The sequence below is a fragment of the Xiphophorus couchianus genome, chromosome 15 (genome assembly GCF_001444195.1).
Source record: "Xiphophorus couchianus chromosome 15, X_couchianus-1.0, whole genome shotgun sequence".
NCBI classification, from domain to species: domain Eukaryota; kingdom Metazoa; phylum Chordata; class Actinopteri; order Cyprinodontiformes; family Poeciliidae; genus Xiphophorus; species Xiphophorus couchianus.
The window spans coordinates 23,572,052-23,587,357 of record NC_040242.1 but is presented as its reverse complement, the minus strand read 5'-3'; the positions used below and the strand labels follow the sequence as shown (position 1 = coordinate 23,587,357).

General features: G+C 38.0%; 1 protein-coding gene across 3 annotated transcripts in view; it reads left to right on the top strand.

Moving 5' to 3' along the window:
• epha7 (eph receptor A7) overlaps positions 1–15,306 on the top strand; it is a 118,271-nt gene that overhangs the window by 95,631 nt on the left and 7,334 nt on the right. For 2 of the 3 annotated variants that reach the window (XM_028039416.1, XM_028039417.1), the window contains exons 10-16: positions 1,408–1,533; positions 1,993–2,178; positions 3,553–3,614; positions 3,826–4,035; positions 7,308–7,457; positions 13,518–13,711; positions 14,353–14,508. In XM_028039416.1, coding sequence (XP_027895217.1) covers positions 1,408–1,533; positions 1,993–2,178; positions 3,553–3,614; positions 3,826–4,035; positions 7,308–7,457; positions 13,518–13,711; positions 14,353–14,508 — 1,084 coding nt within the window. Of the gene's footprint in view, positions 1–1,407; positions 1,534–1,992; positions 2,179–3,552; positions 3,615–3,825; positions 4,036–7,307; positions 7,458–13,517; positions 13,712–14,297; positions 14,509–15,306 lie in introns of those variants that run through there. The other variant, XM_028039418.1, reaches the window with a different exon arrangement.

Genomic DNA, 15,306 nt, shown 5'->3' with positions numbered 1-15,306 from the left:
TTTTCCCAAAACAGGACAAAAAGGGATCAAGACTGCAATATTAATGTTATGAGGATGACATTAATGATGACATTAATATTGACATAGTATATTTATATTGCAATATACTATGGAATATAAAAAAAAAACTTTATTTCAAACAAGAAATATACAGTAGCACAATAAAACAGGCTGTAGAGAACAAGATAGAAACATAAATACAGTATGTTGGGGCATCATAGAGCTTGTAAATTATATGAATGAAATTGGTGCTCGATGGTTGTACTTTTTCAAGATATAATTTGGAATCCATAATCCAGATATAATTTGGATTGAAGTTTGTGCCTTATCATTAGAATATGCTATTTTGTTGGTAGAACTAACATTTATGATTAGTGCTTTGGGGTTCGCGCAACTAGCTTTTCACCGTCTATCAGTTGTACCTGTTTAGTGTTGCCTAGTCCTGGATGATTTGTCGTAATTGATGGAACAATGAATGTTTAGCCTTCAGCTTGTGATGTAAAGCTCAGTTTGTGCTTCCCTCCTGGTGGCTTAAAATAAATGTTTGGAATGATGATCAGATAGAGACGAAGTGACATAACCCTAAAGATGCTGAAAAACCCTCCAATGCAGCTAAAGCACGAAAAAAAGTACAAGACTTATCACTAGTTATGGCTTACTGGCAATTTACAAGCAGTTGGTTTTTTCTTATGTTAAGAATTAAAATAATCACTTCAAAACTTAATTTTTTATTAACTCAGGTTGTCTTTATCTACTAAATTTGGTTTGATGGTCTGATATATTTAAATGTGACTAAAAAGCAAAAAGCAGGAGAAATATTTAGGGTGGCAAATACTTTTTCACCACACAGTGTTGTGAGAGATGTATAAAAATAACTTACATGCACATGCCTATAAATTCAACATAAAAACACCCTGCTGAGATCTGAAGCCAGAAGGTTGCTGCTGTTTAGGGAACAGTAGAAATACAGGGGTTGGTCTGTAAAACATTTAGAGGAAGGAAAATCAAGCAATACAAGTCAAAATAAGAACAGTTTTAAAGCATCAGAATTTGAGAGCTCCTAAAATATTCAAAAACATTGGTGTTATATTTAAAAAAAACACTCTTTCCCCACTCCTCTCATTGAATAATACAGTATTTCACAATATATCTGTTAGATACTATGAGGCTCTCTCAGCTGCTTTAGGTGAAAGATAACTGATAACCTGATAAAAGGCACCAAGCACAGGTTCCTAAAATCTTAGCTTCCCACTCTGTGCAGGATTCTCAGGCTTTTTGACACCAGCATCTGACGGTTTAGCTGCTCCCTCTGGATCCCTGGCCTCTGTAATCATTTGCCTCTCAAGTGCCTGCCGGCGCGCAGTGTGCATTTTTAATCATAACAGTAATCCTCTTACCTTCCTACAGTTAAATTTCCAGGCACCAAAACCTACATTGACCCCGAAACCTACGAGGATCCGAACAGGGCTGTCCATCAGTTTGCCAAGGAGTTGGATGCCTCCTGCATAAAAATCGAACGAGTTATTGGAGCAGGTGAGCCCATCCTCAGCTCTTCCCATTTAGTTCCTACGTGCTCTCATACATCATGCTGACAGGCAAATATTTACACCTTGAATGGGGACACAGCTTCATGCATCTTATATTGATAGAGCAATTGCAAGGAGGGGAAAAAGTTCATTGCAATTAATGTGTGGTCTGCGTCTGGCAGAGGCAGTCACAAAGATAACCGTAGGTGAGAAATTGCTGCCACATGGGTTTTACCGAGGCGGTCAATGACAGTATCTATGCATCTCTAGCATGTCTTATTATAGGTCTTGGTTACACTCCCCTGAGTATAACAAGGTGTTGTACTGCAATTTGTATTCTGGCACTGCACAGCTGCTTTATCTCAAAATACACTAATAAATTTGTCATTGTGAAGTATGTGAGGTTTTTCTCTCCTTTTTCTACCTACTGGGCCCCTTCACTCATGACTGATTTCAACCCTCGCAGGAGAGTTCGGGGAGGTGTGCAGCGGTCGACTGAAGCTGCCTGGAAAGCGGGACGTGTCGGTCGCCATTAAAACACTGAAAGTGGGCTACACAGAGAAGCAGAGGCGGGACTTCCTGTGTGAGGCCAGCATTATGGGGCAGTTTGACCATCCCAACGTGGTCCACCTGGAGGGAGTGGTGACAAGAGGTGGGAGTATGTCACTGATTTGGAGAAGTACTCACATTTGGTGCTTTTGTATCATAACCAGGTTGTAAATAGAGCTCAAATTAAAAAGAGGGATAAACAAAGCTAAGGAATAAAACAAATAGTTTTGTTTATTTTGAGTTGAAAATTAGTTGATGAAAAGTGTAAGATTATAGCACTAAAACTTGAAGAAATTACTTTCTGTCTGTGAACGTGGCATGATTATTGAGATGCACGAGTAAGTCTTATACATCACTGCTGAGGTTGACCACACAAATGTTTACAATTTATAACTCGAGGGGATCAAGGAGAGTTGGGACAAAATGTAAATATGGTTAACCCCTGAGAATGCCACTTACCTATCTGAAGACCCATTGGAAGGTCTGTTAATATTTATTGTGACAAATTCCTTAGTTTTCCTCAATCTGAATGGATACTAACTAGTTTGAGTGAGTTGGTTCCCCAGTCCTGTTTCTTCTTCATCAGGGTAGCCACTGCACACCTGACAGGGCGGCACAAACTGGTGGTCATGCTATATGTCCTTACAATTTGTTGTACCAACTCTCAGCCTTATCAGCTCAAATACAAAACAGGTTGATGTAAACACAGTTTTTCATGCATACGCGGTCGCAAACATTGACCTTTGGGCAGATGTGTCTGGCAGACGTCCACTTTGAGTCCATCAACCCCCAAGTATGTTGGGGCCTTAAGAATGCATCTAAAATCAATGTGCAACTACAAACTGAACAAATTACAAGTGGTGTTTAAAGTAAAGCTTAAAAAAGATGTTTGTTACAGTGTCTAGATACGGTAATTGGACCACTGTTACCTCAGGTGTGACGTCAAACTTCAAAGGTAAATGGTATGCAGCATAAATCACACCAAATACATTTATGGATGGCTGGAAGGAGAGGCTTAAAAACCTGGACTCCTTTTATTAAGCCATCTTAATAATGCTTCCATCAGCTTCATGGGAATTCTCACAATCAATCTTAAAGAATTAAGCAGCATATTTGTTAATGGATCAACATGAACAGTGGGCCTACTCACTACTTTTTAACTCTTGTAGTTCTGCTCTCTAGGTTCTTTGATCATGTGATGAAAAGTCTGATGAGTTTTCAATAAGCTGCTGACTCTCAGATTTTGATCAGCTGACTAAATTAGCTGCACATCCTCTGTAACATTTTCTCATTTAAAGACTAAGAAAGGAAGCAGATGGTAACTTTTAATTAAAAGCAAATGAAACACAGCTATAAATATCTGGGAATCAGTTTTGGCTGAACCATTGTTTTGTGAAGTATTATGAAAGATAAATAGAAATTAGGTATTCATTAATCATCTGCTCTTCTTGTTTTTTTTTTCCATCTTTCTTTTCAGGAAAACCAGTCATGATCATCATCGAGTACATGGAGAATGGCTCATTAGATGCTTTCCTCAGGGTGAGTATCTTCTCCGAAGTCAGTGCAGCATCTTTTCCAACTTTTTTCTGCACTTTACCAAAGTGTCCCAGAGAGCAGGGAGTCTGCTGTGGGATCGGGTTTCTGCATAAATATCATAAATCTTGTACTAAAGCTTCTGCAGCCTTGCAACCTAAATTCTCCCCTCTGGTCAGTGATGGCTGACCTGCTTGTATTTCTCTATGCGTCACAGAAGCACGACGGTCAGTTCACAGTCATCCAGTTGGTGGGAATGCTGCGGGGCATAGCAGCGGGAATGAGATATCTGGCCGATATGGGCTATGTCCATCGAGACCTGGCCGCGCGGAACATCCTCGTCAACAGCAATCTCGTATGTAAAGTCTCAGACTTTGGCCTGTCAAGGGTGATAGAGGACGATCCCGAGGCTGTCTACACAACAACTGTGAGTCAATTAAAGTTCTTGCTCTCCCTACCAAGAGCCTTGTCTGAATTCTCTAATCAAGTTGCTGCTGGTGCATGAAAATAGAGCAGAGTAAGATGAGCGTGTCCAGGTCGACTCTGGCTCTGTAAAGCCAACTTCACTTTAGAAACTGTTCAAAAAGCTTTTAATCAGAAGTGTATTTATTCACTTATAATGTATGGTCAGGAACTGTTAAATTAGAATGTTGTTTTCTCATATATTCAATGAGAGTGAATGTTTAGATGAATGGAATATTAAAACACAGGGATCAAAAATAAAATTAAAGTTTATTTAAATTTAAAGTACATTTGCAGTTTTGCCCGGTAAAAACCAACATCTTGTTCTACAATGTGTTTCCTGCAAAGGGCCTGGACCCTCTGTTATTGAGAAACGATTGCTTGCTGGAGGCTCGGACTTTGTTGAAGTTTGGATGAAGATCGGATTTAATTTTACCCAATCACTCATGCTTGACCTTAATATGTGTAATGGTCAAACTTCACTACATGAAAATTACTAGAAATAGCCTCATTTGCTAGCATTTCACCAGCCACTTGCCTCGCTATTAGTAGAGCCAACTGGAACTGGATGAAATTCAACTGGACAAATCAAGCTCAGTGGGAGAAATTCCAGACCGAGCTGTGAAGGGAGATGAAAATTGAGCAGAATTGCATAGGAGGGGAACGGGCCTGGCTATATCTTGATAGGTTTATCTCTTTGTTTTTTTTTCCTGATGTATTGAACAGAGCTCTGTGATATGTTCAGTACTGAGAATGTTTGAGAATCTAAAGTTCATAGCGATGTTTCCCTCCTGACCTGTTTGCTCACTCTCCTCTTGATCCTGGTTGTTCTCTAATCTTCTGTTGGTCTTCATGTCTCAGAAGAATTAAATTCCACACAGATGGACTTTATTAGTGGAGTGATAACAGTTATGTGCTACTGTGTGCTAATATGTTTATTTATTTATTTATTCATATATCAATTACATAGACGTAGGCCTGTCACGATAGCAAATTTTGCTAAACGATTAATTGTCTCAAAAATTATTGCGATAAACGATAATATTGTTTGAAGATCTTTTTACACTGATTTAATGAAAATTATGTAATAATGCATGTGATTTCTTGCCAAAGATAGATACACTTTATTTTCCAAAAGAACACTAAACACTGGAGCTGATAAACAAAATAAACAAAACAACCAAAAACAAATATAAAATGGATTCTCAGTCTCCATTAACAAAAAACTCACTTGAAAAAAAAAACTAAAGAAAATAAAGTCAAAGTGGAAATAAATACTGCATTCAACCAAAAGATTATGAAGTGTGTATACTATATTGCCCTTCAGTAATATTTAGATTTAAATAGAGAAGACGGGCTGATGCAATAATTCACACTACATGATTTTTTGCTCCTATTTTTCCCCATACAACAATCTTAGAACGTTGGTCTTTCCAAGATTGTGTGGTGTGTTACGGTAGATCGTCGTTGCCGCTCAGATCCAAATCAGGGGTTTTTCCCCACTGGGATCTTAACTCAGCCTGTTGAATGTGACAGGTAGCCAATCAGAAAGCGCGGATTCTCCTCGTGCTTTCTGAGGGGAAATTACGTCGGGGAATCCCAAACAGCTGACACGGCGCAACCCGAAGTCCAGCGGACATTGGAGATGATATGTGGAAACAACATTAATGTTTATTCAACATGCAAAGAATATAGAAATGACAAGAGGAGGAGTTGGAGCTAAATTACTACTGCAGTTGATAAACCCGGTAACTTTTCAGCTGTTCTTCGTTAACGTGACGTAAATAGGTTCTAATGATTTTCATTCAGTCAGGACTTTACGCTGACACTAGCCACATGCATTGCAGGTAGATTGTAGTAAAGCATTGATTAATGCCTGATTTTAAAATTAGTTCACTGAACTTGTAGCCATTATTTTGTGCCCATTGTTGGACACCACACGGCAGGAACGAACCCGATCGAACCGTTATACCTAGGATTTCTGTCAGCTAATGTGTGATCTGTCAGGTTTTGAAAATGGGCCGACAATCAGCCCACAGCTCTAAGATCGTGTAGTGTGCGCTGGGCTTTACACTAAGGAAATGAGGAAGGGAGGGTGAGTGGAGAGAGCTGGAGTTGAGCCTTTTTTCATTCGGTGTCATCAGCAGAAAGAGAAAAAGGCCGGAAGAGACGATAATGCCGATAATTAAAATGACGTCGATAGTTTTAATTTATTGTACGATTAATTGATTTACCGTTTATCGCGACAGGCCTACGTCTCAGTCATGATTGATCCATTATCCTAAAAGTAAAACTTTGATTTCAGTTTTTTTTCACTGAAAGGTAAAAAACTTTACCTTTTCCTGAGAATGAAAGATATTGTAGAACTGCCAGTAAAAAATTACAAGAAGCTGCTGTAAATACTTATGACTTCCTGTACTGAAGGTAAAATCCCTTCAGAATTTATTAGAATATATTATCTCCATGAATTTGTTTTCTGTCATTCCTTGACTTATTATACTTAATACAACTAAATAAAATGTGAATTACCTTTTTTCTAGGCTTTCCGTTATTTTTGAATATGACCTCAGTCCTCTGACGTTACTAAAGACTTGACTTGCTGTAAAATAGTTTGGTTTTTTTTTGTGTTAGCAAATTCAGTAAAAAGAAGCATTTTCTGATTAAATGGTGAGAAGAATATGAATAATTCACAACATTTCTGGAGATAAGATGCTGCATTTAAAAGTCTTGGTTGATAAATGTTATTTTCCTGGAGAAAGACAAACATCCTTCTGGTCCTTTTTTATGAATATGAATGAAACCTTGAGCTGTAATGAGCGATGTTTATGTGTAATAGGGTTAATATCTAACATAAGAGGAAAAAATTAGGCAATAATTATGCAATGATTAAAGCATTACTAATACAGCTGGATTTTTAAGTAGCTAGTTATGTTATATAACTGGTCCAGCATTGCGGGAAATGTGTTGTTAAGGCTTTTAATGACTAAACAGCAACATTAACCTTGGGGGTTTTCCCCAATATATGCATGAAATATTCATCTTTATAGCTTTTACAATCAATGAAGCCTTTTTTGAGGAATATATGCTTGTACCTTTCTCTGACTTAAGGTTTGTACAGATTTGTACTGGCTCATTGTATAATTGAAACTCTTTCTTTAATTGATGCTTTAGGGGAAACTGAAGAATGTCATGAGTATAATTTGTACCTCAGCTGATTGCATGTGTTTTACTGAACAGGGTGGTAAGATTCCAGTCCGGTGGACAGCACCAGAAGCTATCCAGTATCGTAAATTTACCTCTGCGAGCGACGTGTGGAGTTATGGCATCGTCATGTGGGAGGTCATGTCCTACGGGGAGCGGCCCTACTGGGACATGTCCAATCAAGATGTGAGTAACTACAGCCAGAAAACAGCTAACATGATACAGCACATATTCTGTTTATGGATCACCTCAAAACAAAAGGGCATACGAATTTTAAAACTCTCAAACTGCTGTTAGGTTTTCTTTTAGTCCTGGAGACCGTTGTTTTGAACTATAAATAAGATGTCAGTAGCTCATTTTAAATATTTTACAGAGAAAAAGGTTCTAAATGAAAATTTTGACCAAATGGAGACTGATTTTAATTACAGAACTGAATCAATTTTCAGGTTTTTATTTCTTTAGATTTCAAAATGTAAATTCTAGCCTTGGCAGTAGACCCTTGATTGTATATTTAGTTTTATTGTGATCAGTCATAAAAGGAGCACCTGATTACTTTAAATCAAAACAGAATTTTGTCCAGTTCTTTCACATTGTGTGAACAGCAACACAAGCTGGGGCTCGTCCACAGGAAGTCCAGAAAAACTGCCTGAACTGGTTGAAGGGTTAAATGAGAGCACATAGAGCCAACACAGACAAAAACAGAAAAACAAAAGTCTGATGAATGAGAGTTTCTTCCCCCAGGGAAAGAGGTTCTGTTATATTGGGTTGCAGCTGTAGACCAACGTGAGGTTGGGTAGTAATACCGGGGCCCTGCCAGGCTCTCAGTTCACTCACCCACATAGACTCCAACCCTTTCTGGAAAACAATGACATTGCAATCATAAGTGAATGAAATGAGTTTCTACACAGAGCTGCTTGGCTCATCCCTCCAGACCACAGATGTCAAACTCCAGTCCTCAAGGGCCGCTGTCCTGCAGTTTTTGGATGTGCCACAGGTACAAAACACTGGAATGAAATGGCTTAATTACCTCCTCCTTGTGTGGATCAGTTCTCCAGAGCCTTAATGACCTAATTATTCTACTCAGGTGTGGTTCAGCAGAGGCACATCTAAAAGTTGCAGGACTGCGGCCCTTGAGGACTGGAGTTTGACACCCCAGCTCCAGATGGAGCATAATCACACAGTGGCAGCAGCATCATACTGTGGGAGTGCTTTTCCAACAGGGGACTTGGTGAAAGTTGGACATCCTGGAAGAGGACAGCCCTGTCCTCTTCCAGGACAGCCCTGGAAGAGAATGTAAAAACACTGCAATACAGTTTTCCAGCAAACACACAGATACAGTATGTCACCATTTCCCAAAGTCCTTTATTTGAAAATCTGTGGCAAGCTTAAAGCGTGACGCTGACAGATCCTCTCCATCCATTCTGTCTGAGCTTGACTTATTTTGCAAAGGAAAATTGGCAAAAACTTCAGGCTCTAGATATGCAAAGCTGGTAGAGACATACTTCAAAAGACTTGCAGCTGGTATTGCTGTATTGACTCGGAGCAGCTGAATGCTAATGTGTGCCTCACTTTTCAGAGTTGAATCTGTGAACACTTTTAAAACTTTTATGTTCTCTTTTCCTTACTCTTTAAAATTAGGCTCCAGTTTGTGTTCTCTTGTCAAACAAAATACAGAAGACAGAAAGTAAAATTAATCACAAACCAATGTTGATACAAGCATTCACTGTAGGCCCAGCTGAGAAGTCTAAGATTGAAATGTGCCATGAATAGAAGAATGTGGAACTCCCTCAGATCTATGCATAATTATTCATAATGAAGTCCTCCCATTAATATGTGGTGAATCACAGAGAAAAATCCTGGTTTGTTGAGCGCTTTTAAAGCTGTCTAACAAGGCCCTCGTGGGAGCTGCTCGGCAGGGACGGTAACCTTGGGCTTAATTAGTTCAAGAAGTCTCGCTGTAATCACGCTCGCCTGAAGGGAAGCATCTATTAAAAGGAGAACATGAATTTGGCTGCGTTATTAATATAAATAACAGAGGTGGAAAACACTTGTCATGCAGCATGCTTTTGATTTAAATGTCTGTGAAGGACTATAAATACTACCAGAATGAAGCAGTTATCATGCATACTGTTTTATTTCATGGACAGAAAATTGAGGATTTGATTTTAGGAGCTCAATGTAGGAATGTGTGTATTATATATATATATATATATATATATATATATATATATATATATATATATATATATATGCTAATCCAGCATATATATATGCTGCATCTTCATTTTTTAAATACTAGGAAGATGCTCTGAAGTGAAGGCCTCTGATTATGTCCAACCTGTTTTGCTAAAAAAATGTAAGTTAATTAAATGTAATTTAATTTAACCTTGATCTGCTTTTTAAATAGTAATGAGCTCAATAAGTTTATACTTGACTATTGTTAGGTGGAAAGACAGGTTGTCTTCTATTATTGCGTTATTATTGGTCATTAAGCATAACTACATTACTCATCATCACTTAAAGCAAAAACTATCCCTGATCAGCTCAGGTGTCATGTGTGTACAGTTTTAGCCTGCTAATTCATATTCTATATATATTCAACTGCTATGGCTGGACACCTTGGAGATATCTGGAATATTATTTAACTGAAAATTAGCAACTTGAAAAATGCAACTGGTTACAATTAGCTACCAAAGCAAAACACCTTTCCATCAAATTTAACCCACAGGAACGTTGTTGTGTTGTGATGTTTCTATTGACGGACGGATGGATTTGAGACAATAAAGGCGTCACCAAATATTTCACATGAACAAACCCTGAACTTGTGTCAGCAACATCAAATTGTCGCTGCATCCCCAAAGTAATAACACACAAAATTATTACTGTGGGTTTAAAAGAAGTTAAAAGAAAACCAAAATCATAATTGAGTAAAAGAAAAGTCTTCACTTCCCTGCTCCCAGTACTGCGAGAAATCCAAATAAGGAAAAGGCTTAGGAGTGCACTCACAGTACAGACAGTAAAGTTGCCAGAACCGTCTCCCATCTTTCTGTTGATGCGGTAAAACTCAATACTGAGGCTTCAGGGCTCCATGCAGGGATGTAAAACAACACAACTTAATTTAAAAGACAGGTAATCATGATTTATTATTTTCTTTTTTATCATTCTTTTCCTACTGTAGAGCACATTTACTTCCTTGAGACCAAAACTTCCTTCTGCAGAAGTCACAAATTGCCATAATGATTGACTCACCCTCAGCTCTGTGAGTGCTGTTGCCTTCTTCCCTGCCAACTCCTGCCGAGAGAGTCCAACCGCGCCAGACCACTTGAAGCTGTTCCTCACTCTTGGACACTTGACACAATTTGATTGATGGTGGAGGGAGAGAGAGTCTGGCCTTTCCTGTACAGCTTCCAGCATTTAGCACCCACAGCACCATAGCCGAGCATGATTAAGATTCTCCAGCGTTCCCCAGCAGGAGACTGCTGATTGAGCGTTCGGTTGTTAGAAATGCTAAACAAGATGGCTCTACTATTTGACAGGCATCAGTGTCAGAATTTGTTTTTTGGCGCTTTGTCAAGATGTCAGCAAACATCCTGTGGGGATTGAAGAACAATATTGTTTGGATACTCCCTCTATGCTCTCTGCTCATTGACACCTTTTTGCTTCATTCTCCCTGGAAACGGTTCTGATGAGAATATCTGATGAATAAATGCACAAACATGTCAAAAGCCTCTTCCATACAACAGCTAGTGTCTGCTACACACACTATCCTAACAGCATAAAATACATGTGTCTCTAAATAAGTTGGGATACATTTGCAAAAAATGTATTTCAGTTATCAAATTCACAAAATTAAACTAATATTTTATAGATTTATATTTCAATAGATAATATAAGAAATACATAGAGTTTGAAACAGATAGGACTGGTCAGAATATATGTTTTCTGTCAGGTCAGGACTTAGAATTACAAAAATTATTTCTATTTGCTAAATACCAAAATAATATTTTTTAAACTTTCCTCAAATTTAAGAGTTCATAAACATTTCTATAGCATGATATTTTCATGCTTACAATTTTCCTCAATAGTCATTGTTCAAAGATTTCAAATGTATTCCTATTAAATCATAGGCGTTGTTCTGAATGAAGGTCTTTGTCTCTGAGTGAATTTACAAGTTGCAATCTGTCATTGTATGTTGCTTTTAGAGTTATGGCTTCTTCCTCTCTGCGTGGCGTCTCAGTTGTTGCTGCATGAAACAGTGTATGATGACACTCTTACCGTCCAGAATCTTTACCAGGCTTTTTGCTTTAGTTCTGGGGTTGATTAGAACATTTCACACCAAACTATCTTCAGAACACAAAACCCATATGTTTATTTATTTGTGCGATGACAGAACACTCCAAAGTGTTTATATTTGCACTTGTTTTATCTATAATTGTTAAAACTTTCAATCTACTGGAAATTATGACCTATGATGAAGCATGGTGGTGAAAATCCACTATTAAATACTTCTGCAAGACAATATCCATGTATGTTCAGTTTAAAACTCATTCATGAATATTAAAATTGTTCTTTGTTTTTTGATTCATAAAAGTCATAGAGGCTCCTGGGCCATAGCACAAACTATTTAAGAAACGGCAAAAGACGGTAAAAGGAGTTTGTAAATATATGAAGCTCTCAGTGAGTCAGTAAAGAGCAACAGGGATTTTTGTAACATGATCCCACCTCCCTAAGAGTTGCTTTACAGCCTTGTTGCTGTTTTCTGCTCAATAAACTGTTTTCCAACTGTGCTCTGTCAGAGGAGACTTTGAGAATAAAAGCATGTACTCCATAACATTTTCAGGGTCAGTTGAGGGAAAAGGAAAATTTCTGATGTTGGAAAAATGCCTGAGCGGAATATTTTTTATAAGCTGCCATAACCATGAACAAATGGCCTTCATTCATAAATGGACTAAACATGGTGATAAAGTGGTTTGATGTATTTTTTTGCCTTGGACTTGGTCTCTTCTTGTTTTCCTTTTGCTTCTTTGTATAGGACCACTAATACTATTTACTAATATTACTGGTTACTACAATTTTAGAGACCAAAACTGCAACATTTGTGACATTTTCAGCCGGTGTGGGTGACTTTCACATTGCACTGTGTCAAACGGACTAAAATCTTTGAGCCACCTGTTCCCCCCTTCACCTGTGGTGGTGCTGCATCAAGAACCACTGAAATAAATGACACAGAAACCTCTGAAGAAGACACTGAGTACAACTTTCTTCTTCATAAAATGTAAACAAAAATGGACTGGTGCAAGATTTTAGCAGTTGTAGAATTTTTTCTTTAGTCTTTGGCTAAAAACCACGAGTTGATTCTCCTGCTAGCATTGGACTCACACGGTTGCTTTGGTTGTATTTACCCAGAATGCCCCATGCTGTAGTCCGCTTCCTGTTTTAGGAGTGGTCTTTGTTCTACTTGGCATTCACATATATTCTAACCACACCAGAGTTCATTTAAATTAAACTGAGAGCTAAGTTGTCTTTTTAACCTCATCAGAATTTGATTGCACATTCACATCTTCCCAAACAGACCAGACTTTCTAGGAAAATGAACTAGAGTTAATTTAAAGCGGACTAAACAGGGCTGGTGTGACTGCACCTTATTTACCCACAGAAAAATTCCAGTTTTCTAGTTAGCCTTCAGGCAATTGGTTAACCTAGATTTATTTTTATGACCAATTTATATTAGGTATATCCAAATAATGGGGGTGAATATAAATCTCTACCAGAGTTTTTGGATTTTTAGTTCTAAAACATTTTGAAAACCTTGGGGTCTTAAGAATTCACAGATATGCCCTGCTTTGTGATTGTTCTCAAATAAATTCTACCATGAATCTATTAAGCTACTGCTTATCTCCTGTTGGATATTAATTCTAGGCACTGCATTTGTTAAGCTATGATTAGAAGGGTCATGAATTAAATTACAACCTAAATAGAGTATGGGTTGATGTAGGGTTGGGTTGATGCTAATCTTGTGTGTAAGGGAGATGTCAAATAATCTGTTTAACAGGTTTGGATAATTTGTAGACAGTGATGTTAAAAATTCCAGATCAGAATAACTCCCAGAGGGTTTCCTGACTTTTAATGTGAAAATCAACCCCCCCCCCCTCCCATATATATCTATATATATATATATATATATATATATTTTCAGGACTAGTGTAGACATGAAATGCTTACAGTCCTGTTTTGTTTGCTCCTAAGGTCATAAAGGCAATAGATGAAGGCTACCGTCTCCCAGCACCCATGGACTGCCCTCCAGGCTTGCATCAGCTAATGCTGGACTGCTGGCAGAAAGACAGAGCCGAGCGTCCAAAATTTGATCAGATTGTTGGCATCTTGGATAAAATGATCCGCAACCCTAACACATTGAAAACCCCAGTGGGCACATGTACAAGGTAAGGAAATAGAACCTTAAATAACTCATTTTAAAGGTGATCTCCTGCAATAAAGAATTTCTACTTTTATTTCAGTGCATTAATAGATGATCTAAAGTGTCCCATGGATGATTTAGCCTCTCTTGTTCAAAGACAGAAAATAATTCCTGGATAATCGATTGGAATAGCAGCCTCTATATGGCTTTATGGTCAATGAGAGGGCTTTTAAATCAATCTCTATAATGAGTTCTTAGTACTTTGGAGAGCAGTGGGAGTGCCAGCCCTCACTCTGACATTTGTCAGATGAATTCTATTTGCAATCAGACCATACTTTGCTAAGGTGAAATTAGAGGTTACAAATGGTTAAAAAGCCTTTTATTATATGGATACTGCAGGAGATGTATTCCCCAATCTATTTAAATTGAAAAGATATTGATAAAAATCTTTTTTTAAAGTAGAAGCTGACATTGTTCATCTACTTATGAGTTTTATTTGGATCGAAGCCTCCATGCAACACATTTTTTTCCCTGCTTTTCCCAATTTTACCGCCCTGCTGGATGCCGTTGGTTGCTGCTTTGTTTCACCTCCTGCTTGATTGTGATTTCAGCGGAACACTTCCTTTCCACATTAGACATAAACGTCTCTCTGTACTCATCCTGCAGACCAATTAGCCCCCTCTTAGATCAGAGCACACCAGACTTCACCACTTTTCGCTCAGTAGGAGAGTGGCTGGAAGCCATCAAGATGGAGCGATACAGAGACAACTTCACTGCAGCCGGCTACAGTTCCTTGGAGTCTGTGGCCAGGATGTCAATAGAGTAAGTAGATATGAAGCATCGTGGAAAGGCATTAAAACACTTCACTATTTTTCAGCTCCATATATAGTGTGTATAGTATATAGTGAGAATTTCAATTCAACTACTTAACTATAAAAGCCTAGAAGAAATTATAAATCAATTAAGCTCAAGTTCCTGCTGTCTTGATATCATCTCTACAACTTTCCTGAAGAAAGTCCTGTTTGTCATTGTGTCTGATCTGATTCATGTAGTAAACTCAGATGTTCAAACCACTGATAAAAAAGAACAATCTGGACAAATCACTACATGAGAATTACAGGCTGATCTCCAACCTCCCATTCATCAGAAAATAGTATTGAAAATGCTGTTTCAACAGTTAAATATCTTCCTAACTATAACCAACTACTTTAATGTCTGTCAGTCTGCTTTCCATGGTTACTATAGTACTGAGATTTTCCTGGTCAAAGTGTTCAGTGACATCCGTATGAATATGGACTGTGAAACGACTGGAGAGTTGGGTTCTTACATAAAGAAATTAAAAATTCTGCCATAAACTAGAAAGTCTCAGGATTGGGGTGGGAGTTGTTGTTTTTTTTAAATTCCACTGAACAAGAAAAGATCCTGTAGCAGTCATTACCATGGGTGATTGAAATACAGTGATACAGTATATGGAAATGAAGAAACAAACATGCAAATAGCTGACATCAAAATGGGTCAAAATGTAAAGTGTGACATCATCATACTCTAAAGCTGCTCTCCTACATTTACATTCGGCCATGTATATTGACATGGCTGAAAACATTATACAGGTCAAAACAT